The sequence below is a fragment of the Carassius gibelio genome, chromosome A20 (genome assembly GCF_023724105.1).
Source record: "Carassius gibelio isolate Cgi1373 ecotype wild population from Czech Republic chromosome A20, carGib1.2-hapl.c, whole genome shotgun sequence".
Classification (NCBI taxonomy): Eukaryota; Metazoa; Chordata; class Actinopteri; order Cypriniformes; family Cyprinidae; genus Carassius; species Carassius gibelio.
Genome location: NC_068390.1, coordinates 15,247,990 through 15,274,197, shown reverse-complemented (window position 1 = coordinate 15,274,197; position 26,208 = coordinate 15,247,990). Strand labels below are relative to the sequence as shown.

The window sequence follows — 26,208 nt, the reverse complement described above, 5'->3', positions numbered from 1 at the left end:
AGTGAATTGTTTGAAAAACAAAGTTGCATATTTAAAGTTTTTGTATTTTATTTCATACTCACACTGTGGGTCTGTGACGGCCGCTCTGGTCACCCGCAGCGGGAGACGGCCTCTGACCAGCATTCAAGGCAGCAGCGCCCACAGCTGAAGACACTGATTGAGGTGGAGGAGGTGGTGGAGGAGGAAGAGCATCCTGAAATAATCAAACACACATTTATTACTAATCACAACTGCAATAAAATGATGTATGCATAAGCAACAATACAATTAAAGTACACGATATCTCGAGACACTGCAGTTCTCATATCAGTCCATATTCATTGCTATTTTGAAGTCCATTCAAATATATGTAACATATATATGTGTAGCACGAAATGATGTCAGAGAGACCCCTACAAAGTCCGGACAATGCCATAAAACCACAATCCCACTGACTGTGACTTTCCAGCTTGTGCGCTGGTTGCTAACGAGTGGGAACTTTGGCTGTGGCAGGTGTTGTGATTGGTGGATATCCAGCCCTGGCTACACGTCTGGCTGAAGACGGATGAATCGGTTCCATATGGACCGAGGCACACATCTGCAAGCAGGCTTTATGAGCCCAGTGGCACCACTATGAAAACAACTCACACACTGTAAAGCTCGTTTTGTTGCTTCCAGTCACCTTTTTGTTTGTTCATTTCAAGTTCTCCTAAAATGAATTCTCTGCTGATGCTCTTGTTGAATTTGTATTAATAATTAATTTGTCTGTAATTAGAAAAAAGAAACTTTCAATCCTGTATATGAGATAAGAGAGGAAACTGATGCACACTAAGCCCACCATTACAAAAACAATGCTTTGAAAACAAAAGGAAAGAGTACCCACACAGCACTGCATACACATCAATCTCAGAGAGCCATTAGTGTCCAGCCCGAGGACCACACAACTCCCTGAAATGGTGTGTGTGTGTGTGTGTGTGTGTGTGTGTGTGTTTGCGCTGAGGGAGATGAAGGGCTATCAAATGGCAAACTGTCCTCGTTTAGCATTAGCATTTGAGTCTGTGTGCATGTGAATACAAATGTTTATGAGAATGTTAGAGGGAGAGCGGACATTCTGCTTTGGTTATTTGAGTTTGTGTTTTAATAGATGACTATTCAAAAGTTTGGGGTCAAGATTTTTTTTTTAAAGAAATTAATATTTTCTTTTAGCAAGGATGCTTTAAACTGATCAACAGTTACTGTAAAGACTTATTTTTTCATGTGACACTGGAAATGGACACTTTCGTGAATGCTGAAAATGTAGCGTTGCCAACAAAGGAATAAATTACATTTTAAAATGTATATACATTTTTTTTTAAGTTATTTTATATTGTGATAATATTGATCAATATAACTGTTTTACCTTTTATCATCAAATAAATGCATCCTTGATAAGACTTATTTTTTCCAAAAACAGTCAAAGTTTTTGAACAGCGTACACAGATGCTCAAAATGAGGCAGTTTGCTTGCCCAAGGAGAAGTTCATGTTGCATTCACAATTAAGCACTCAGATTTAATAATGTTTTGCTGTGCTTTAAAGGAGATGATTGATATTCTGCTGCTAAAGGCATCAAAACAGTCATTTAGTTTAAAACAATCTACCGCCTAAAAATACGGACCAAAACATTGTGTTTTTAAGACAATGCATTTAGTTAACTTAAGAAAATTATTAGATAAAAGTGTCAAGACTAGGACTGCCACAGTATAAGATTTTTATTACATGATTGTTTTGGCAAAAAAAATGTGTTTTGTGAATGCTGTTAGTCACATTCTTTTTTAACATGGTTTATTTTGTGTTTTCACACTCAAAAATATATATATATAGTATAAAATATAGTATATAGTCAAGACCCCTGCACATTATATAAGGCTATAACTTGATTCATCCCGACCCATCACTGGTTATCAATCAAATCAGAAATTCAGAAAATGGCCTGGCTGACGTTTCACACAGTTCGTTGCGTGTGAGTATTGTTGAACAGACAGGGAGTTTATATATATACACAGGTCAAAAGAATGTCATATGTATAAACTGGACAGGGTGATGAAGATTTTTGACATACTAAATCAATTTCAGGACTTTGTCAGACTCACCACTGGAATCGAGGCATAGCTGGTTTCTGGAGGAAATGTGAAAACTGTCGCGGTGGTGACAGGACTGCTGGGTGGAGGGGTAACAATGAGTCCTGCTGTGCAAATGTGAACCTAAGAGAAGACAAATAAGAATGACAAGTTAAATCAGCCTTTCCTGAGCTATTCCCAACTCCTATACCATCTGGCAAATGGAAGCACGTTATGAGACAGTGAAATTCTGCTTAAGGGATGACACAGAAAGGCACTGAACCGAGAGAAATTTGGGCAGATAGCCATACACTTATGTGCACCCGATGACTTCTGTTTAAACAAACAAACTTTAATAGAACAAGACAACTTTAGAGCCACATGTCAACCTACATTTGTTCTTCATGCCTGAAATCAGTTCAGCGAAAGAAGAAGACTGACGGCCTTAAAACATCATGACCAATGAGAACCTGCCACGGGAAACTTAATCAAGTGTCAAAATAATACATCCCTAATCCCACCCAATACCTAAACTTAATTAGGAATTTATTGAGGGAAAAGTCTTAGTTAATAGTGAATATGTGTTTCCAATTCTAAAGGAGTACCACTGGTTGCTATTGCTATATCAGCAAAACCAATAATATACTTAATAATTGAATATAGCAGACTCTTAAAAGTGTGACATCAACTTGTTTTTATCTCTGTCTGCTGTTTTTGGTCAGTGATCAATCACGTGGTATGTTTCCGTAACCAAATACCCATAAAACAAAGATGGCACCCTTCAGGGGGCATCCCTCCACCTTTGTAACTGCCAGAGTCTCTAGCTTTTTTAGTTTTCCTTTATGACTAACAAGAGGTCATACAGCAGGAATAAAAACTGGAGCTTTATGCCCAGCCTTTGTCAGAAAAGATTAACAGCACATGGATAGACCACCTAGAGCAGTCAGGGGTGTGGGTGGTGTATCTTGTGTGTGTTATATTAGTTCCTCAGATGTTGGGATCACAGGGCTTCATACTGAAACCACAGAAATAAACACACATTTTCAGGATAAACCAAACCTCTGAGAGACACTACAAACAAGCCAGAATCAAACAGATTTGTAGGTTCAAAGGGACGCGCTGCTGAAATGTTCTGTGCTGTGACATTCAATATCTGGATCAGGTCCTGAGCGACTGATGTGCTCTTTTCGAGTGAAAACACTTCAGCTGTGCTACAGCAAATCAGACACAAGAGACAAAAAAAAAAGAATGAAAAACTCTGCACCTTCTAATAGTATCTAGAGAGGAGCTCAAAATAGTCGTCATCAGAAAATATGGACATAATTATACAGAAATGATAGCATCCTTTTAATGATAGCATTAACTTTTAAGTTTGATTCATTCAATTTCCTGTTCTCTCCTTTTATCTGTGCCTGAGGGAAATGCAACCCTTCTACATATTGTATAAGTGTCCTGGGGTAAGATTTGTCATTAATGATATGACTTTCAACGCTTTTTACCTCAGGTCCAGATCAGATTTAGATCTGTACTTCTCCTCACTTCATGACCTGAACGTCCCCAAGTCAAGAAGCACAAACAACAGGCTTCTGCAGCTTAGTCTGCTAAATTCATTACCGCCAATGAAATGAGCATGAAAGAAGACCAAACCATTTACAATCTGAAAGAACTGACATAGCTCTCCATGCTAAATAACATCATGTCATTTCACTGGAAGATTAAGTTATGATTAAAAATTCCAAGGTAAAAATAAAATAAAATAAAAACCTGATAAATAGTTCACAATAAGATCAATAACGTATTTAGAAAATAGGAACAATTTTTATATCATACCAACTTTAAGATACTTAAAGCATGATGTAATGATAACAGTGATCCATAAAAATATCAAATCAACAAATTATGCATTTCTGCGCTAACTTTATCAGAAAGTGTCTTCTCCATGAGCATGTTAACCTGGGAGTTTACAGTTAAGCTGAATGTTTTCTCTACAGAATTCTCTAAAAAAGTAAGTGCTGGAGGAGTGTGTTGCAGTACACGTGAATCTCTCTGTCTCTGTGTATGTGTGTGTGTGTCATATCTCCTTGCCACAGGCCCACTCAGCTTCAGGGTACATCTCCTCTCAAGTCGCACCCTACAGGTTTGATAGCACAAGGTACTGAGTGAGTCAATGTGTGGGATACGAACAAACTGGAGGGCTCACAAACTCTCACAAATACGGTTATTCTTGTTGACACACCACTTCCTGCAGGTGATAATGACATCAGCGACTGCTGGATTGGATCAAATAAGCCAACAGCTGGATGATAATCACAGCTGCGTACAGGCCTCCATTTCCACAATGCTTAAATCATGCACGTTTCCTTTGCCAAATACTTGTAGTAGTAACACATTGTAATTCAACCCCCAAAAGTCATATAAGATTAAAGGCTCAGTTCACACAAAAATCTCAATTCTGCCAGTATTTACTCACTTTAATGTGACTGACATTCTTCTGTGGTAAATAAAAAGAAGATATTGTGAAGAATGTTGGAAACCAAACAACAATTCCTAAGTTTATCTTTAATGATCCACAGAAGAAAGATAGCCAGACAACATGAGAGTGAGTAAATAATGACAGAATTGGTTTCATTTTAGAGTGAACTATCTCTTTGAGGTTGACAAATCTGAACATTAGGTATGTAGTACACTATCTGTATTATTTGCCATGCTCAATTCATAACTGAAACAATTTCTATAGCACCGCAATTCATGACATTGAGTATTGCTGACCTTTTCAAATGTGTTCAAATGAACTTGACACATTTAATTTGATAACTTCATTCCTACATCTGCCACTGTCAGTCCTGGGATTTTGTCTCGTCAAACTGTGGTGCATTTGTCAAGGGTGACATCTAAACTTTTACTAATATAAAGCTGCAGTTTTAAGATCTACAACAATAACAGGAACATATTTGCATTTTTTTTTAAGACAGAAACTTGGCTGTGTGCTGAAGTGAACACTGCTGCTGTCGTTTTCTGCCACTGATGATAACCGCAATGACCACTGAGTAAAACATTAAAACGCACTCTAACGAAATGAAAACTCCTGTTCAGTAATGAGAGTTGCATCCCTGCTGTGTTTCATAAAGCAGTTGGGACAAAATCAGGCAAAAAGCGAATGTAAAAGGCGCCTATGCTTCTTACTCTCTTTCATCATTAAACATCTACACATCCTCATCCTTCCAAATGGCCTCTTTCCCTCCACTTTCTTTCCCTCAAACCAGAAATATATGAGAAAGCAATAAGTCTGTGGTTCATACATTCTAAATGCGTCACAAAAATCGTGTAAATCGATACATCACTCTCATAAGAGGGCATAACTGCTGCCACATAGGAGGGGGATCACTTTACAGGCTTAAATAGGCTTTTATGAGTTCTGGATAATTATTAGTGCTAAAATGCCTAGATGGGAATGTTAAAAAGAGCGCGAGAGAGAAAACATGGGCGTGCAAGAGAGGAACAAAAAGGGAGCAAGAATGAGAGAGAGAGAGAGATGCCTATATTCATACTAGATGAGAAAAACAACAGATCAGTTGTCATTGTGTTTTGCTCTTGTTTGGTTGCTTGACAACATTACTGGTGAAAAAAAGATGTAAGTAGGATGCAGGTAAAAAATAATGAAACAATATGCTGCAGTATGAAAAAGTAAAGGGAAAACTGGGACGAAAAAAAAAAAAGAGTCCAATTATAGACTCATAAACAGACTGCAGATGATAAATATTCTGGTTACACGTGCAGGAAAAAGACTGGTTTCTTGTGCAAATATACTCACAAGGTGCGAGTACAAAACACTGTGCTGGTTACATATTAACACATGATGACGAATTCTGTTGCTTGAGAAACTGTCTCTCGTTCTTAAAGCGTTAACACATGTTCGCTAAAGCCACCACACATGCTTCCTCATTCCATCTGCACCAAGTATTCACTCAATCGGGGTCAGCTTTCACAACACCCCGTCTCAACCACTCCTTTATCACCATGAAAATGAATCCAAGAGCATACAGACAGACCGAAACCAAGAAGACAGAGGTATAACATGTCTTCTGTTGTGTGTTCAGTGTTTTTTCCCACAGAAGAGGACTCCAGAGACGTTCTTGGGCAGGTGATGATATTATGGGACAAACATCAGGGAGAAACATTTTCCAGTTAGCAGCGTGCTTCTTATACTAGCAGTTCTTTTGTGTTTGTGTCACAAGTTCACTGACGCAGGTAGTGATGATTCTCTCCGGCTAATCCGTGATCAGCAGAGTTTACACGTCACGTTTTGGTAGCGGTATGGTTCACTTGGAACCTCAGCCGAGTTGGTACCAAAAAAAAAATCCCAGGTACCAAGTACTGTACCCAGTGAAAAAAACCCCAAAAGTGAACTGTACCGAACCGCACCATACCATGCAGTTAAAAAGCATCATAATAGCCCCCCTCCACAGCAGAACATCCACATGAAACGTCTGTCTACGATCTCCTTAGAGACCGCATTGCTCAGCAACCAGTGGAACAGCTGTGAGTGACTGTCATTCCAGGGTTGTGAGCGAGTGCTGGGGGAGAGTCTGATGTGGTGGAGCGCTGTCACGCATCAGTGGTCTCAAACGCTTGGACAGCATGTTGGACTGTGTGGAATGAGAGAGAGTAACTGCTGACAGAACGGGAGAGAACAGTAAGCTGGTGTGGACAAGCATCAGAGCTCTGGAGTGTGGGCAATACGACTGAGAAGATGCTCGCTTTTCTTTCCCTTCAAGATATCATTTGTAGCTGTTTGACAAATTCCACCATTTGTCATTTTAACTACTGTTGCACATCGCCTCATTCCTGCCATTTCACTATCACTCAACAAATATTTTCAGCTGAAGTGATCTTACTAAAGCAACGTACAAAAAGGGCAGATATCACCACCTTTGAAAAGCACAACAAATTTCTGTGACTCAAAGTGTTGAATCTTTTAGTTTCATCAATCAGTATAAAGTCTCTCTCTGACAAATTAATTTGAATAAGTCAAGATCAAGTGCCATAGTCACACTACAGTAAGGTGGGGCAAGACACTGAATGTTTCTGGTTTAGTTCTCACAATAAACATTTGCTGAAATTATGGTTTCTCTGCATAAGGGAACAAAGAAAAAAAAACTAATAAAAATCACCCTTTTAAACCATGTGAGTTTTATTTTAAAGAAATAGAGACTTTTATTCTGAAAGGACACATTAAATTGAGTTGAAAGTTGTAGTATCCATCTTAAATACTGTTATTTTAAACTTTCTATTCAAAGAATTTTGATTTTGGTTTCTACAAAAAACACTATACAGAACAGCTGCCAAAGACAATGCTGAATATTGCCAAATGAATATTGCCAATTGCCAAATTCCAAAGACATGAAAAACTCATACTGACCACAAACTTATTACAGTAGTGTATACAACAACATTTATAGAATACTGAGAGTAAGAGATGGAGAACTTGGACTGAGAAAACCTATAGAATATTATCAAATTGGGTAAAAATATTTTAAAAAAATAATAATGATTTCAGCTACATTGACCAGCCCAACAGAAAGTTATTATTTTCCTTAAATAAATCATTCCAGCTATACCACAACCAAGCATAATATCAACAATGGCACCTAAAAAAGAATGGGTAAATGGGTAAATTTGAACAGCATACATTAGCCTAACAAGACAAACTTCAAGTATATGAGAAAGCCTTGTTTAGATGTTCATATCACATATGCTTTTAGACTAGACTTCAAGTTGTCTCTAAGGCAAATTAAGACATTAGTGGGAGTCAGATTTGAGCAAAACTTTCTTCTTTCTTCAGTCTATCTTTAAATACATCAGTGCAGATTCTGCTGTACTGGGAGTGTGTGTGTGTGTGTGTGTGTGTGTGTGTGTGTGAGAGAGAGAGAGTGTGTAAGTGAACTTATCAGGCTGTGTAACCATGGACACAGCTGAGAAGCTCATCCTCAGTGAGAAATGATGTCCTTACCACCACTCAGTCTATATATAACATGCAGAGAGAAAAAGTGGATGAGGAACAGAACATTTAGAGGTCAGTGACCATCATGCTGAAATAATCATCATCTTTCTCTCCTTTCTTCCATAACATCCATAACCCGTTTCCCCATCACCAGATCTCTCCATCCATCACAAGGATATACGGTGCTCTGACATGCTGCATGAGAGTCAATAAATTGATCATCTCTCACCTGTGAAGGTGCGCTGGAGGACAGGCCTCCGCTGAGCTCTCCGATTCGGGCCGCAGCTGTAGGGTTGGAGGAGCTGATCAGAACCGGGCCACTGATCTCCATGGAGTGTCTCTGGGGTGGAGGGGCCAGGCAGGGCTTATGGGACATAGTCAGAGAGGTGAAGGAGTGACGCTTCTTACTGTTCTTCTTCTCCCCAGTGGCTTTCTGGGAGCCGTTGACCTGGGGGCCCGAGGAAGAAGAAGATGGCCCTTCACTGGGGTCTCCTCCACCTTCAGATGGCTTGTCGAGTTCTATAAGTTGTCGTGCTGCACTGTTAAACTGAAAGTAGAAGAGAGAGTGAACAGAAATAATACTTCACACCACATATTTAATTATTGTATCAAATTTTTGACTTTTGGAAATGTTGTGAACCAGATTCAAACCCACAAAGTCCATATTAGCACTATATGCATGTGAATTAATTGCTAGGCCACATTTCACACACTTTCTTAAAATGTAATCTAACATGGAGTGATGTACTTGTAGAGAACGAAAGAAGCAGGAGTACACAGAGAATGTAATCAATCTTTAATCAACAAACTGAAAAGAGAAAAGAGACATACTGTACATAATAGTGATTTAGTTGACTTAATGGAGAGTATTGGATCTACATAATCTAAATGTGGCTACATTCACCATCTACAAAAGGAAAAAGTTACAGAAGAGTTCAAAGACTCAGTGGGGCGGTGGGTGTGATGGGACTGCAGGCCATGTCTGATTTCATGTGAAACTGAAATCAAAGGCAGATGAACAGGGAGTCTCCAGCTAATGACAGAGCAACACCCATTACCTCGAGCAACTGCCTCACTTTCTACACAAATGAGACCAGCCCATAACATGAAGAACCCTACACAGACACCTAAACATTCACTGATCTAGGTCACGAAATCACGATGAAGACTGATTAAATGCTGCTATAGACTAAATACAGTTGTAGAGTGCTTAGGTGCAGTCTTCGAATGGATTAATTTATTCATACGCAATATGATTTGTGAAAATGTTAATAAATTGAACAATATGGGAAGTACATCGGCAAGAAATTAGACATTATGTTTAAAAAAGCAGATGTGCGATCGTTTCTTATGAAGAATCAGGTGTCCTCAAACTTTTGACTAGTAAAGGAAACCATACTAGACCTGAAGCTAAAGCAAATCCTAGAATCAAAACAAGCAGTAATGTCATATGATTCACCTAACATGAACAACGGTAATAAAATGCAATAAAATTTCAAGATCAGCTCATCATATGTATGTAAGTGTTACCCTTGCCAACTCAGGCAGACACTAAATAGTGCATAGATGACTGCCACATTGCTTGATTCCATTTCCACTCTTTGAAAACATATAAATTAATGGTGGCAGAAAGTGGCATGGGATGAGAAAAACCTTTTCTCCCCCATTACTCTCTTCCAAGCACCTGCGTGAATGTCACTTTTGATGTCACCGGTATCAGAGATTACTTTCTCAAAAGCATTCACTTGGGGAAAAAGTCTGGTTTAGAGAAAATTGCCAGGGCTTTTGTGTAAGCTCAAAGCCTCCGCCCCTCTCCTCCCTTCTCCTTTCACTCTGCGTGAGAGAGATGCTATTCAACAGAAGCTATTTTTGAATGTCTTTTGATGGTTATTTTTTCTCACTGGTTAGACACGTGGCTGGTAGAGAGCTCACACTGGCTCTGCCAGGGTTCATTAAGGTGTTTGTCTATGTTTATGAGTGGATGGACATAAGGTGTTGTGTGATGTAAGCTGCTGCAACGTGAAGTTAGCCATGATCATTGTGTCTATGCTTGTTTGAGGGTGACCTAACACACACGGTTTCACCCAATGTCATGTTAATCTTGAGTATCTATAAAGTAGTATTGCATCCTTCATATATCCAAAAAGTATTTCGTTTTATCATATATATAAAAGAGTTACAGCTTTATGATTCTCTCCAAAAACATTGGAGATGCTCCTGGAGGCGCACTATGGGCGGAGCTAAAGAGTGAAGAGCAGCTGCCCGATTGCCAACAAAACACAGACATTTGATGCAGTTTCACTTACTGTCTGCAGTTCCCAATCATGACAGGGATCTTTTATAGCTGGGACCACTCAATCTTTCAGTACGAAAGGATGTGCTAATCCAGCGTTGAACTGGGCCTTGTTTATAAACACACTTGCAAAACGTTTTTGCTGCCCCGAAAAAAAAAAAAAACTGCACCCACTATTTATTTAACCCTGGGTTCGTCGGAAAGCTGAACAACACTATCTTTCCCTTACAACCAAAAACACACTTCTTTGGAGACATTCTTCCCCAAGCGAGTCCCATGCAGCACTGCCGAACGAAGCGCATTGACGGGCGTTGATGGTCCGGGAGAAGTGCCCATATTAGGAGTTCCACCCTTCATTATGTAAGGAAGAGCCACAAAACTTGTAAGAAACCCAGAAGTGTGTATTTGACACAAAAATACTCTGCTATACGTACAAATCATTTTCTGATACTTTGGCAATGCTTAACATGAGAATCCAATTTTTTTTTCACAAAAAAGTCAGAATTGCAATTGCATTTTATCTTGCAATTCTGACTTTATAACTCGCAATTGTAAGATTATACAACACAATTCTGAGAAGAAAAGTCTGAATTGTAAGATAAAAAGTCACAATAACCTTTTTATTCAGTGACGGAAAAGGGCTTCCTTATAATACAGCTCAAACAATCAGCAACAAAGGATCTCGTGTTTCAACAAGAGCAGAAACACAGAAATTGTGTGGGGTGAAAGACTGGCCAACAGAACAGGACATGACAACAACAAAAATGGAAACAAAGGATACTTTTGAGAATAAACTCTTAAAAGAGTGGAGAATACAAATCTGAAGAATACTGAAGAGTACAAATCTAAATATAAAACATTAAATGTGAAAACATCAGGGAACAATGATAGTTTTAAATGCACTGATATGACTCACCTCTACATAAGATATGGGGAAGATGCCGATCTTATCTCCCAGCATGCCTTCTGCCCAGTTCTCATCCACACGACGAATCACAGTAAGAATATCATCCTGAGGGCAGACAGAAAAAAATTGGTTCCTTGTTATTCAGCAAGAAGCCCTCACAGCAAGTTGTTAAAAAGTTAAAATATGTGCGACTCAAAGGCATCAATGAAAGCCAGGCATTCGTTTTTTGTTTTTATAAAAATCTATCCAAAAAACAAATGGCTCGAAGGGATCAACACTTATGTTGCAAGCACCAGAAAATGTTTTTACTTCTCCAACATTAAAGCAGTGCTGTTAGCTCACCCCAAAAGTATTCACCTTCACCTCTTTCCAAACCTGTATTATGCTCATTTTTAGTGGAACATACAAAAAAGAAACCATGCTTTATTTTCCATGCAAAGCAAGAATAGTGCCCATGGTTGAATCTAAAAAAAGCTGCAAATTTTTTTACTTTATGACACCCAATGCATTAAAGGGTTAGTTCACCCAAATAGCAAAATTATGTCATTAATAACTTACCCTCATGTTGTTTCAAACCCGTAAGACCTCCGTTTATCTTCGGAACACGGTTTAAGATATTTTAGATTTAGTCCGAGAGCTCGCAGTCCCTCCATTGAAGCTGTGTGTACGGTATACTGTCCATGTCCAGAAAGGTAAGAAAAACATCATCAAAGTAGTCCATGTGACATCAGAGGGTCAGTTAGAATTATTTAAAGCATTGAAAATACATTTTGGTCCAAAATAACAAAAACTATGACTTTATTCAGCATTGTCTTCTCTTCAGTGTCTGTTGTGAGAGAGTTCAAAACAAAGCAGTTTGTGATAACCAGTTTGCGAATGAATCATTCGATGTAACCGAATCTTTTTGAACCAGTTCACCAAATCTAACTGAATCGTTTTAAACTGTTCGTGTCTCCAATACGAAGCTGTTAACTTTTTTAATGTGGCTGACACTCCCTCTGAGTTAAAAAAAACAATATCTCGGAGTAATTCATTTACTCAAACAGTACACTGACTGAACTGCTGTGAAAAGAGAACTGAAGATGAACACCGAGCCTAGCCAGATAATGACTCGTTCAAGAGTCAAGAACCGTTTCTGTCAGATGCGTCCGATTTGAGAACCGAGGAGCTGATGATACTCAGCATTAGTGATCGACCGATGTATCTGTTTACCGATATTTTTCCCGATATTTAAGCATTTTTCCATAATCGGGTATCGGTTTTGTAATATCGGATTCGCCGATTTACGGCACCATCTTGTGGCCGTTTTGAGATTTCCGCCATTGCAGCCCGGGCGTCTGAGGAGATCAGTCAACAACAACTCAGTGCACGGGTAAAGTATATGTTCTACTTGGTTTGCTTTAATTAATCAACTTTATTTAACATAACAGACATGCACAAATGAGATCTGAGACATAAATTCCTGATATAGTTAATTTATGCAGCTTGTTTCTAAACAATTGAGACGAACTCATTGAGTCACGTAGTGTTCGTCATGTCCTGCCCCAATAAAGACGTATCTTTACATGAATTAAATAAAACAGACATGAATGAGTGCATGTTGAAAATAAAAGCGTTGAATTTAATTCTCTATCTGTTGTATTTGCTCACCATTAGTCTAGAAGAGAAAGTTCGTTCATATTGCTTAGCAACTGACGGATGATCTGGAGGCTTAAGCACGGCCACTGAATGAAACTTTTGACAAGATTATCTTGTTTAAACACCCTAGATTATATTTTCATTTACTACATAACAATTATTTCGCTAATACACATATAAATATAGCCTACCGCTTTGTGGAAATTAATTATTTATTATCTCCATGCGCGATCGCGGTTGATTAAGTTATAGTCAAACAGCACTTTGTCAGTTGGCATTTCATGATTAAACATTAGATTAAATTTAGATCATAAAATGCCAACTGACAAGTGCTGTTTAACTTTATATAGTCTCGGGATAAAAAGTTCGTTCATATTGCTCAGCACCTCGGTTGATGATCAGGAAGCCTCAAGCAATGCCACTGAATGAAACTTTTGACAAGATTATCTTGTTTAAACACACTAGATTATATTATCATTTACTACATAACAATTATTTCGCTAATACACATATACATATACCGCTTTGTGGAAATTAATTATTTATTATCTCCATGCGCGATCACGGTTGATTAAATTATAGTCAAACAGCACTTTGTCAGTTGGCATTTCATGATCTAACGTTAGATTGAATCTAGATCATAAAATGCCAACTGACAAGTGCGGTTTAATTTTATATAGTCTCGGGATAAAAGTTTGTTCATATTGCTCAGAACCTGACTGGGTTGATGATCAGGAAGCCTCATGCACGGCCACTGCATGAAATTTTTGAAGGAAGCAGGCTTACAGGGCAAAATGCTGAAAGACTCTGTTTTCTACACTAAAACCTAGTTCTGCTTAACTGGGAGTATTAAGTTACACTACTAAATAGCTATGCACTCCTAAATAGCCCTCCCGCCCCCACCAATATGTTAGAATCATTTTTGGGCTTTATTTTTTTACCCGTTTTTATTTTTTTACCTCATCAAAGCTTTTATTTTAAAACAAAGACACTTAGTAACAGTGCACTTAAATTTTTTGGACTCAGACCCCTCTATTTATTTGTGTATAAATATAAAGTTTTTTTTTTTGTATGCAAGGAGGGAGTGATTGTTATAAATAATTTTTTTTTTTTTTCAGCTCATTTGTGTTGTAATAATTGTCAGAAACAGAAGTATAACAGTAAATAAATATCGGTTCTGCATATCGGTTATCGGGTACATAAACATGCAAATAATCGGTATCGGTAATAAAAAATCAATATCGGTCGATTACTACTGAGCATGTGTGATTCAGCCTGAAGCAGACTGACACAGAGTGTCTGAACCGAACTGATTCTTTTGGTGATTGATTTTAAACTGATTCTGTGCTAGTGTTATGAGCGCTAGAGCTTAGATCAAGCCCGACCCTACCCGAGCACATTGTGTCTGAGCCCGGCCCGGCCCGACACGTTCACTGTAATTATGAGCAGGAGCCTGATTTAAACCCAACCATGTTTAATATGTGGGCCTTTATAACCAAGTATCGGTGCCAGATTTATTTATTTTTACCGCAGGTGCTGCTGTGCTAGATCATTTAGGCTACGGGGGAGCTGCCAACACATATGATGTCACTCCCCACGACTAATTTAAAATGTTTCCATACCTCCGATTTTCCTCCAAACTTGCTCAAAGTTAATTCTCCTGTTTTAATTTTTTTCTTTGTTTCTTCAAGCTCCATGTTGCACTTAAGCTACTGAATAGTACAGCACGCACAGCAGGTGTGATGCGTCACGCATGCGAGAGGATGAGACGCTGCGCATGACACGTGACGTGCTTTATAAAGGGCCCGACCCAACCCGACCCTGCCCGAGTATGGTGGTGGGAAATATGACTCGGGCTCGGGCAGTGAATCTTAGCTTTAATGAGCGCAGGTAAACCGAAGTCTTGAATCAAGGGCAATCATCGCCAATGATGCCATTACATTGAGCACAAAAGAACCGTTTTCTTCAACCGTCTTATTGAATCGAACTGTCCGAAAGAACTACTGGTGATTTGAAAACCGATGCAACCGGTTCTCGACTCGTGAACGAGTCAGTCTATTGTTCGTTATCTGGCTAGGCTCGGTGTTCATCTGAACTGGATATCACAAACTGCTTTATTTTGAACTCTCTCACAACAGACACGGAAGAGAAGACAATGCTGAATAAATGTATTTTTGATGCTTCAAAAATTCTAACTGACTCTCTGATGTCACATGGACTACTTTGATGATGTTTTTCTTACCTTTCTGGACATAGACAGTAGACCGTACACACAGTTTCAATGGAGGGACTGAGAGCTCTCGGACTAAATTTAAAATATTTTAAACTGTGTTCCAAAGATAAACGGAGGTCTTACGGGTTTGGAACAACATGAGGTTAAGTTATTAATGACATAATTTTGGTATTTGGGGGAACTATCCCTTTACCTAATGATAAAGTACTACCATTTGATTTTGTACTTGTGGATATGTGTGAATGAGAGAGTAAAGATAAAGGTTAAGATCTATACAGTGAGTATATGTCCAGCACCTTTGAAAATGGCAAGCAGTCCTTGTCAGCCTCCTTGTCTTTCAGCTCAAAGTCATACAGGGCCTTACATTGAGGGGGCGGCTGTGGGAGAGGTTTTATGACCTGGACAAAGTTGGTGGGGAAGAATCCATGGACTCCGCCCATCTCTCCATGGTACCAGTTTTCATCCACCTGTCGGCGCAGGATGATGATGTCACCCTTGCTAAACTTGAGATCTCCAGGTTCTTTGCCATCATAGTTGTATAAGGCCTTTGCACAGGGTAGCTGAGGAACACCCTGTAGTAAAGAGAAAGAGAGGTGGAGGGTTACTAAAAGTTGGGAGTTCAGGGTTTTCAAAGTAACTTGGATTCATGGATAATGCAAGATCAGCACTCGAATGCATATTCATTTTTCAAACTCACAGGACAGGTGAAGGGTGACCGTGATAACCTCAGCCAGCTTTTATAGAGTGTGACCATGTGTGGAATGGAGGAGGGTGTTAAGTGTAAAGTGAAGACAGAGATTCTATAATAAACCCTTTTGCTGCAAGGTTTTTTAAAACCTATACACTGCTACCTTTGGAGCCTATCTCATACTATCCATAACATGGACATCTGCAGTATGAAAAGAAACAAACAACAACATATATACAACTCTTTGCTCAGCTATACAGTAGAGAAAACATAACATCACATAAGCTCAATGCTAGCTTTTTTGCTGCATATAAGCAAAGAGTCTGTCTGGCTTGTCTTTTAGCCTGACCTTGTAGACTTGTCTCTCTGTCTGACCGTGCCGGACTGCTTTTTCTGTTTGTCTTGCACAGTCTGTGTTGCTTAACTTACTGACTGCCTCCTTGTCTGACAATCCCAAAAAGCCCTGGGATATGCCAATAGTTTCACAACGTTTTTGGGCAAGCCCATTTATCAGTGTGTGTGGAGTTTTATGGTGCAGAACCAGTCGTCTGGAACTGGTGAAAGCTCCTTTCAGGCCTGACAACAATCCACAGCCAGAGAGAGGTAGGAGGCAGCAGACACAGTCCTGCTCAACTGAATGAGCCCTTTTCAGGCAAATGGTTCAAGAGCCTTCTGTACAAAAGACCCCCCACCACCACCCAGCATAAAGCCCCATGGGCTTCCTCCACTGTAGCATCCATCTCCTGTGCAGTGAGGAAAAGGATAATCACAACGCCAATGACAAAGAGAATCAGAATATGCTCATGAAAGATTGTAATATGCTGGAAAAGAAGAAAAGAAAGAAGAGAGGTGGACAGTGGTGTGGGCTCATAGGTCGTTAGGTAAGAAGAAAAAGAAGGTGGAAGAACAGAAGGAAGGTAGTTAGGTAGGTAAGTTGGTAGGAAGTAAGGAGGGTGACTAGGGAGGTAAACAGGAAGGAAGCAAAATCGGATTGGTTGAATTCTACAGGGTTTCCATGTGTGTTGCCTTCTACAATGTTCCGCCTGGAAACAAGGATGTTGTGCCACTAACCCTCTTTCATGAGCGACGTTCTGTGGGCATGACGTCTGAGGCTGAGACTAGAAAGAAAGGGAGGTAGGTAAATAGAAATTTAAGAAATCAGTAAGGGCTTTATTACCAAATGTATTTACACACACAAGGAATTTTTCTTGGTGACAGGTCAAAGAAAGAAAAAGTACAGACATCCAGAAAAATTATAGACAAAGAAAAAATATAGACAAATAAAAATTACAGACATAAGAAAAAGTACAGAATGAAGTAAAACAGGCAGGAAAGTAGGCAGAAACAAAGGCAGACAGGAAGAAAGGATGAATGAAAGAAAAAGAACATGGGAAAACAAAGAGAAAGAGAGAGTGAGAGAGAGACTGATGTGGTGCTGTTCAGCCCAGAGAAGAATCAGACAGTGACTAAGCAGCACTCACCGCAGAGAGGACAGACGACCAGCCAGACACCGAGAAAACTAACTAGAGGGCAAACTGACCTTTCAGAAACCACATCCTTTTCTCAATCTTAAAAACAAACCAAACAGGAAATAAAGATGAACTTAAGAAATGTTATTTGCTCACAATTCTATGTAATTTGGGCCGACAGATTTATTTGATGTAATGTAATGCTCCATTCGTCTGTGCACCTCTGTGCTGTTTTTGTCCCCCCTTCTTTGGGCCTCTCTCAAAAGCAGCTGTCAGCAGATCTGCAGATTTACCCACTTTGCTCAGCTTAGACCATGAAACAGACAGAAAGAGTGAGAAGAGGAAAAACACGAAAGAGCCGTGGATCAGATGGAAGGATAAGGAAAAAAAGGAGGAGATCAAGAAGTTAAAGGAGAAAGAAAGAAAGAAAGAAAGAAAAAGAGTTTGATCAAATGAATGTTAGGAAGGCCTGTGTGTGTGTGTGTGTGTGTGAGAGAGAGAGAGTCTCTCTTATGGTCTAAGCCTTGCTTGTGGAAATGAAGGGCGCTAAAGATCGCTTGAACTGGACGGACATGAAAGAACCGCATTCAGGCTTTTATCCAGTCCAAACAGAGGACTGAAGGTGTGTGTGTATGTGTGTGTGTGTGTGTGCTTGCCTGTTTGGTAAGATTACATGCACCTCACTGGTTCTATTATAAAAAAAGAGAGGCCACTCGTTGCCTTTGAGGCTTTCCGATATCAAGACTCATACAGGTCCAAAAACTCTTTCATGGGACAGGAGGGATAAACACCAGCCTGTCTCCCTGAAGATGTGAAGAACAAGATGATGACATGGATGAACCTGGATCAGAACTACACAATATTAGACACTAACGCAAGACAGCTCTAAGCATACATTGGGCAGAAATTACTCACTGCTGTGCAACTTCTCTTACTGGAGGGAAAAAAGCAACACCTCTATGTTGTTAAACACTCCCCAGTGCTGAAGCAAATGAGATTATAATGTAAACAAGATACCTAAAAATACCTAGTAACGAGAGAGTCTACACTGCTGGCATGCTGATGCAACTAATTTGCCATTTTGTAGATTCTTTCCAGGGCTTTACAGTACAGTACAATTCAGGGGGAAAAAAGATTCACTCATTACTGCAATTGTTTCTCAAATCGGTTGTAATTTTGCATTATAGTAAAGACCTGTTCACACTTACAGAAATGATATGGACAGTTAACCCAAAAATGAAAATTCTGTCATTTACTCACCCTCATGTTGTTCCAAACCTGCATGAGTTTCTTTCTTCTGCGGAACAAGAATATATTTGAATATATGTTGGAAATCAAAAAAGTTGCTGTTAGCTATTGATTTTTTCATATGGAAAAAAAAAATATGTCAATAAGTCAATGGCTACCAGCAAATGTTTTTCTTCAAATTTTATTATTTTGTGTTCAACAGAAGAAAGAAATGCAAACAGGTTTAGTACAACATTGTGAACTATCCCTTTAAGTTTAGTGACCAAAATTAATCTTTTATTCTTTTTATTCAGCCAAAAACTGAGAAAAAAAAAAGTTTAATTTAATAAATTTGAGTAACTGAACTAAACAGTATTTAGGCAATGAGATGCATTGAATTGAATCTTGAATCAAAACTCATTTAAATAATTAATTGCGAAAAATAATTCCCACCTCTTTTTATCACAGTTAATGTCTTGCTCAAGGGCACAATGGTAAAAATAAAAACTGAAGAACAAAAAACTAAATAAACGGGATAGATTCCATCACAGTTTTTATGAAGGCGATGTTTGACGTTTCTTAGCGGAGTGGAACCTTCCTATAATTTGTCAATCCGTGACAGCTAGATGTGCCTAATACACCACGAATGAGAAATGTGTAATCCAATACTAATGAGCTCTGCCAGCCACACGCCATCAATCACTATTAAGACACTAATATCCACAAACATCTTCAACCATCTCTAAATCACTGTTTCAAGGCAATCTAATGTGGTATCATACAGTCTTTTAGTTCACTCAATGAAGACTCTTTCTAGTGTTCCAGTGCTTCCCTGATGGTTTTTAAAAGAGCTTTTATAGGAGTTGGGTGGGTCAGACGCCCATCTAGAATAATTCAACTTAAGAAATCCCTCAACACACTTAGAGATGACAGGAAAAGGAGGACAACTCCCAAGAGGCACAAGCAATCAAGTCCATCAAAGAGCAGTGCTTACCTCGTAACCCTGAGACCCTCAGATTCACCAAATGGAGATGACGTAGATTTATTGACAGTAGTGTGTTTGTGTGTGGCAGCCATGTTGTTTTCATTACGTCTAAATTAACTGAAATGGGCAGCTAATGGCTCCGTTTATTACCACTGGGAAATGACCTGACCCCGTCCCTCATCTGTGTCCTCTGCTAAAAACGGACTCCCACCTACAGCTGCTGCTGAAGCCTCATAAGTCTCAACTTGAGAGTAACGGGCCTCCCTGCTGAAGCTTTAGTGGATAATTACTTTGTAAAGCATGATAGATCAGGTTTGGAGGATGCTGAGTGTGTGTTTATGACCAGGGAAAGGAGGGAATTGATGTAGTCGATGCAGGGCTGAGGTCTGAATAACAAAACATCAGGTTTGGCCAAGCAGTGGGAACAGATATTTTTCTACTGCAATGATTTGAGCAAAAGCTCATCAGACTGCAGCAAGACCTTGATGAGGAACAGAAATAACAGTGTTTATGTTAGATCAGAAAGAGCAAGAGGGAGGGAAGAACAGTTAGAGAGCTAATCAGGTTATATACATGTACTTCCTATCCTGTCTTTCTACATTCAACCCTTGACCTTTATATCCAGCAAATGAGCAGTGTGTTCCCACAGTCAAAAGTGAAATGAAGTTTAGGTTTCCATGGCAACATCTGCAGAAGATCCACAGTTCCTTCTGTCACCCTCACAGTAGAACACAGCAATGAGAGGTTTTGGGGAGGTGGTGAGATAAAAATCTTGAAATCTTTTTTTTTTTTTTTTTCAGGAACCATGAACCATCCTTGCATGTGATATTAAGTTACAGTATATAAATAGTCCATAAATGTCTGTATAATTAAAATATGTTGTTGGCCATGACACAAAGATCAAGAAAAAAAAAGCTTTCAATACCCATTAATCTAGATAATCATAAATTTTAAACTATTCAAGCAACCAACTTTTACATTTTTGAACTACTTGTTTAAAAAAAAAAGTAATACTAATACTTATATATATATATATATATATACATACATACACACACACACAAAACAATAAATTACACTTTCACATATTTCTTAAATATATACATGCATTTGTATGTATGTATGTATGTATATATATATATATATATATATATATATATATATATATATATATATATATATATATATATATATATATTAGTGCTGTCAATGGATTAAAAAAAATTAACTAATTAATCGCACTATTTTTTTAAATTAATCGCGATTAATCGCAATTAAAAGACTGAAACTTTTTGGATATGTAAATGTAAAATGTAAATAATTAATGTAAACTCAAGACAAAGAAACTATTTAAATTCAAAATATGATTGTTTATTGGAATTTTTGTTTAACTTGTAACACAGATTTTCTCATGTAAACAACATACCTGCAATAAACCATCAATATCCTCCAAATTAACTGTTGGCTTGAAAGCCATATTTATTACAGAAATAAAAACACAGGCATGTAAGTGCCATTTGAATTTCAAAACAATCAATGCCAATAAAAAACAAAAAATGATTTCCATGTTGAATTCTAAGTGGACTGCAAAAAAATTCCAAAGTATAGTCATTGCCAGTTCTTTAAGTGGGCCGGTACGCACCGGTACTCAGTACCGCCACTTCCAAATATAGCTCTTGAGCGTACCGCCACCTCTCCATGCGCCCAGAACGTGCTTGTAGCGTACCGGTACGCTCATTTGGACATCTGTTTTAATAGAGGTTTTAATCTTTTACCTGCACTGCCGATTTTCAGAGCGCCCTTCACAATGCAAGCTTCCTAATTCATCCCACCCAGAGCAGAAACTACAATGAGCTGGCTGCTCATTGGCTGCAGTATCTTTTTTCTAAGTTCTAAAAAAAATACCGTAGACGGCAAGGCACAAATTTAGATATTCATTTATCTAATTAATCTATAGCCTATGCACAAAGACAATATGATCTTTTTGTCCCCTTTTTGTTTTAAAGCTTGATGAAGAGAGAGAGCGCAAGTTGCTGCAGCTGCGAGGAGGACAGTGATGCACGCGTACAGGGGTGATTGACAGTTCGCGGCACTGTGTACAAAAAATACTCCGCTACACAATTATTTCGTTATTTTTTGTTTAAGCTTATTAACGTAAGCGTTACAGAAAGGTCTGATTTACGCACTGTTACAACAGTCATTTTTTTTTTTTTTTAAACAATGACATTTGAGTTCATGATTTTAATGTTGCTGTTTCTTGTGGCAGACTGAATTAAGAGTAATGTTTCTTGTGGCAGACTGAAGGGTAATCCGGCAGAGTTTTATACTGAAACTTTCCGTCTAAAAGTCCTTCATTGGTCTTATCCATATTTCTTTAAACGTTGAACACACATAGGCCACAACCGGAAATAAAAAAAACTGCAACCGCGTTAATTGCGTTATTTTTTTTAACGCGTTAAATATTTCAAATTAATCGAATGCGTTAACGCGCTAATTTTGACAGCACTAATATATAGTCTCTCTCGCGCGCACTCTCTCTCTGTCTCTCTCTCTCTCTCTCTGTCTCTCGCGCGCGCTCTCTCTCTCTCTCTCTGTCTTTCTCACGCAGGCTCTGTAAACATAAATTGTAACTATTGAGCTCTAAGAACAGCATCCCTGGGAAGCCCAAACAAAGGTGATTTGACTCCGAGATTAAAATAACAGCATTTCGACGACATGGCGACAAATACAAACGCAACTCTTCCTCTTCTACGTCGGAGCGCAACAAGACCACGCCCCCTTTTTGTGTATTCCTGTGAGAGGAGGTTAGACAAAAAACTATTCTAGTGACGTCATTACTGCAGGAAGTAGAGGGATGTAGTCCAAACTGGTCATTCGATGTAGGCGAATTCTGTTAAATAAAATATCTCGCTTGGCATTGAACGTTGAGCTTTAGAATTTTACAGATATTATTTATACTCTAACAACAACATTACACACTAAATAAAGTTTAAAACATGGGATCTCGAAGAACGGGACCTTTAAATTTGATAACTGATTCCTTTATATTTCTAAGTGCTACTCCTAGTCCTCCCCTTTCCTCTGCCTTTCAACAATTTAGACAGTAACCCACAACATGCAAATCCAATCTTGTCAACAACCTTGTCATTTTTATTTTATAAGATGCTGAAATAAAGGGTTGATCGCTTACATTTACTTTTAGTCTTATTTTATTAGCTCACATATAAATTGAACACACAGACATCACACTTTATCACGACACAGCTTGAATGCCTGAGAGATATTATCCCAAAACCAATAAACCACAGAACAGAAGAGAGAATCACAAAAAACAGGAGGCAAAGTAAAGCTCAGAAAACACATGTGGCTAGCTGTCTGGAGCCCAGATGTGCATCTGGACCACGATCACAGATGAACCCGAGCAGAATGGCTTTCTCCTGATCCCTCTTTCCCAGCCCTCTCCATTTGCCACCTTCCTTTGTTAGGGTCACTAGTCATACACTTGTGTCTATTTAAGCCATGTGACCATCCCACCAGACATCCACCTCATTACAACTCGCACCTGTTCCACAATCACCAACCTCCATAAAACCTCTGCATTTCACCTTGCTGTGGGGAACTGGACTACATTTTAGGGGCTCATGGGAACCAGTTCCATTACAGCTAGATTGAATGAATATGCCACAGTGCAAAGTCCCATGGGAGTCCTTTCATGAGATCAAAGCTGCCCAGCCTAAATGTGTGGACAAATGAACCATGAAGCAGGCATGTGTAAAGCTAAACATTGAAAACTGGAAGCAGAGGCCTAGTTAAGAGGAGAAGGAAAGTATTTTTCATTAAGTGAAATAATAAACATATGGGAGTACAGCAGAAATGTTGCTGAGGCAAGACTTTTCTGTAAGCTACAGATTAGTCATCAAAAAGAAACTGTTTAAACATGGAGGGGGTCTCGGCTTTATAGTGGAATTATGGGAAAGGAGCATGTGGTTTTCATGAATGATGTGCATATGTGTAACTTCCTGGGAAAATAAAGCAAATTTGTGTTGCTATTTTGTATGCAGACAATTTTACTCTCACTGTGTGTGTGTGTGTGTGATTGTATGTGTGTGTGTGTGCGTGTGTGTGCGCATGGGTGGACTAACTCAACTCTCAATCTCCAGCACTGGAGAAAAAAGGCCACACAGACAATGAATAATACATTTAATGTTCAGTTTTTTAGCCTTACCACATTTTTCTTTATTCATCGCCTCATATAACTGATTATATAAGCAGGTGCTCCTGAAAGAGAAGGCGCTATGTCAGAGAGCACTCAGAGAAATAACACAAGAGTTTGCTAAAGTAGGGCTTCATCATGCAGAAAATTTGAGACAATTATAACTTCTGCTGCAATGACAGTGCACTCAAAGGAATCCACTGACCAATGACAATTTCAGATAGGCAGATTCAGTGCTTTCAGAAATCGAAATTGCTATATTACCCATATGTTTTCCAACTAACCCACCTCTATTTACACCCTTAAAATGACTGTATGGATCCCTGTCCATCAAATGAATCATCAGCTCATTTTCTAGTTTTTAAATATCTTTATTTCAAGAAACTGTATGCTTTTATTTAGCAAGGATGAACTATATTGTTCAAAGGTGACACTAAATCCATTCGTTACAAAATATTTTTATTTTACTTTTTTTTTTTACTTTCTATTCATCAAAGAATCCTGAAATATATATTACAGTTTCCACAGCTCAGCTGTTTTCATCTGTGACAATGAGAAATGTTTCTTGAGCAGCAAATCTGCATATTAGAATTATTTCTGAAGGATCACTGAAGACTGGAGTAATGATGCTGAAAATTTAGCTTTACCATCACAGGAATACATTACATTTTAAAATATATTAAAATGGGAAACAGTTCTTTTAAATATTTTACAATACTGCTGTTCTGTATTTTTGATCAAACAAATGCAATCTTGGTGAACATAAATTTCAAAAACATTAAATATTTAAAATAAAAAGTAAAAAAATCTTAGCGACCCCAAACTTTTGAATGATACTGTTCCTAAAGATGAAATTTTCACTTAGAGTAGTGGATAGTGTCTGCGTGTTTGGAACCTACAACTGTTCACTCATGAGCTCAAACATTAAAGGTACAATTTATAAGATATTTGCAGTAAAATATCAAAAAATCACTAGGCTAGTGTTATGTATTTTGTCCAGCTGATTACTAACAATATCTCTAATGTTTTCAACTACTTGTAAATCATGAGAAAATTACCATTCTTTCTAAACAGTGACACGGGGCAGTGCAGTCGCCTGTCAATGACGTTAGTTACCCTTTGTTACCGCATTTACTGACGTAGAAACCACATGACAACAGTGTTGTGGACAAATGCGGAAGTATCTTTGCGACAAACTTAAACTAGAAAGAGATGCCGATCTCGCTTGTGTTTTACTCAACAGGTGAGTTGTTTTGATTCGTATCTTTACAGAAAATGTATGCTATTATAACAATCAACAAGATTAGTATTATAGGGCAAACATGGCAAACGCGGGACATCGCGTCTCTAGACCCACGCGAGGATGCGTCTGATCCATAGTCTGATCGAGTCTTTGCATTGACTTTGTATGTAATCTACTCACGCAAATCGTTGAACTCGCGTTAAATCCATGATTTATCTTTCCGTCTGTAGAAAACAACAAATCCCATCATTCCATGCTCCTCCTTAGCATCATCAAACCACGCGATTGTTATTGTTTTGGTAGTGCGCCCTCTAGTGGCAGGTCCTACAACCTGTACCTTTAAGCACTAAGCCTCACCACTCCAATAACACTGCCCACAATAACCTACACTGCTATCTTCTACAGTCTGTGTATTCTGCATCTCTCGATCACTCTTTTCTCTCTCTTTTTGTTTCTGTCCATCTCCCCACACTCTTTTGTCCTCTCTTCTTCTCCGTATCTCTCTTCTTTCCTAGCCGACAACACTTTTGGTCTTTATGCACATACTCTCTCTTCACCACAGCATGAAGTGGTTACGAATGCAGCAATAATGATGGAGGTGTGCTGTGAAAAGATGCATATGTGTTTGTGTGCATCCATTTTTGACAAGACAGAGTGAAAAGAAGGAAAAAGATAGAGGTGATTGGCATCAGAGAGTGCATTCTTTTCTCTCTTTTCCCTCTCACCAATCTCTTTTTAAGCTAACGCTTTTTGTGCAGACCAGAGTTTCTTTGAGTCTGTGTGAAAATGGCCTGAAAAGGAAGTCTGGGGGGGTACATTTCTTCATGTATTGATGTCTGGGGTACAATACATCTGTATCTGTATTTTTGTGTGTTATCTGTATGCACCAAGGGTCTGAGAGTAATGCAATTTCAATTCTCTGTATGTATGTGCTGTACATGTAGAAGGATTGACAATAGAGCAGACTTGACTTGTTTTCTCTGGTATGTTTTAAAGTTGGAATCAAATCAATCAGTTGTAAAAAAGTGTGATTACCGCTAAATCACCATCACCTGCTTATAATTGGAGCGGCATTTAAAAGACAGAGCTGTAGATCACTGACAAGCTACGCGATATAGTGTTCATTATCCCAGATGAATCGCCTTCGATAATGAACGCGATATTGCATAGCTTGTCAGTGATCTATGGCTCTGTCTATTAAATAAAGCTCCATTTGAAAGCAAGTGATGAGGATT

At 38.6% G+C, this 26,208-nt stretch overlaps 1 protein-coding gene across 2 annotated transcripts in view; it reads right to left on the bottom strand.

Annotated features, from left to right (window-relative positions):
• Positions 1–26,208, bottom strand: part of LOC127938925 (E3 ubiquitin-protein ligase SH3RF1) — a 44,539-nt gene that overhangs the window by 5,553 nt on the left and 12,778 nt on the right. For both annotated transcript variants that reach the window (XM_052535848.1, XM_052535849.1), the window contains exons 3-7: positions 15,445–15,720; positions 11,287–11,382; positions 8,307–8,624; positions 2,110–2,220; positions 63–193 (exon numbers count right to left, since the gene is read on the bottom strand). In XM_052535848.1, the coding sequence (XP_052391808.1) occupies positions 63–193; positions 2,110–2,220; positions 8,307–8,624; positions 11,287–11,382; positions 15,445–15,720 (932 nt within the window). The remainder of the gene's footprint in view (positions 1–62; positions 194–2,109; positions 2,221–8,306; positions 8,625–11,286; positions 11,383–15,444; positions 15,721–26,208) is intronic.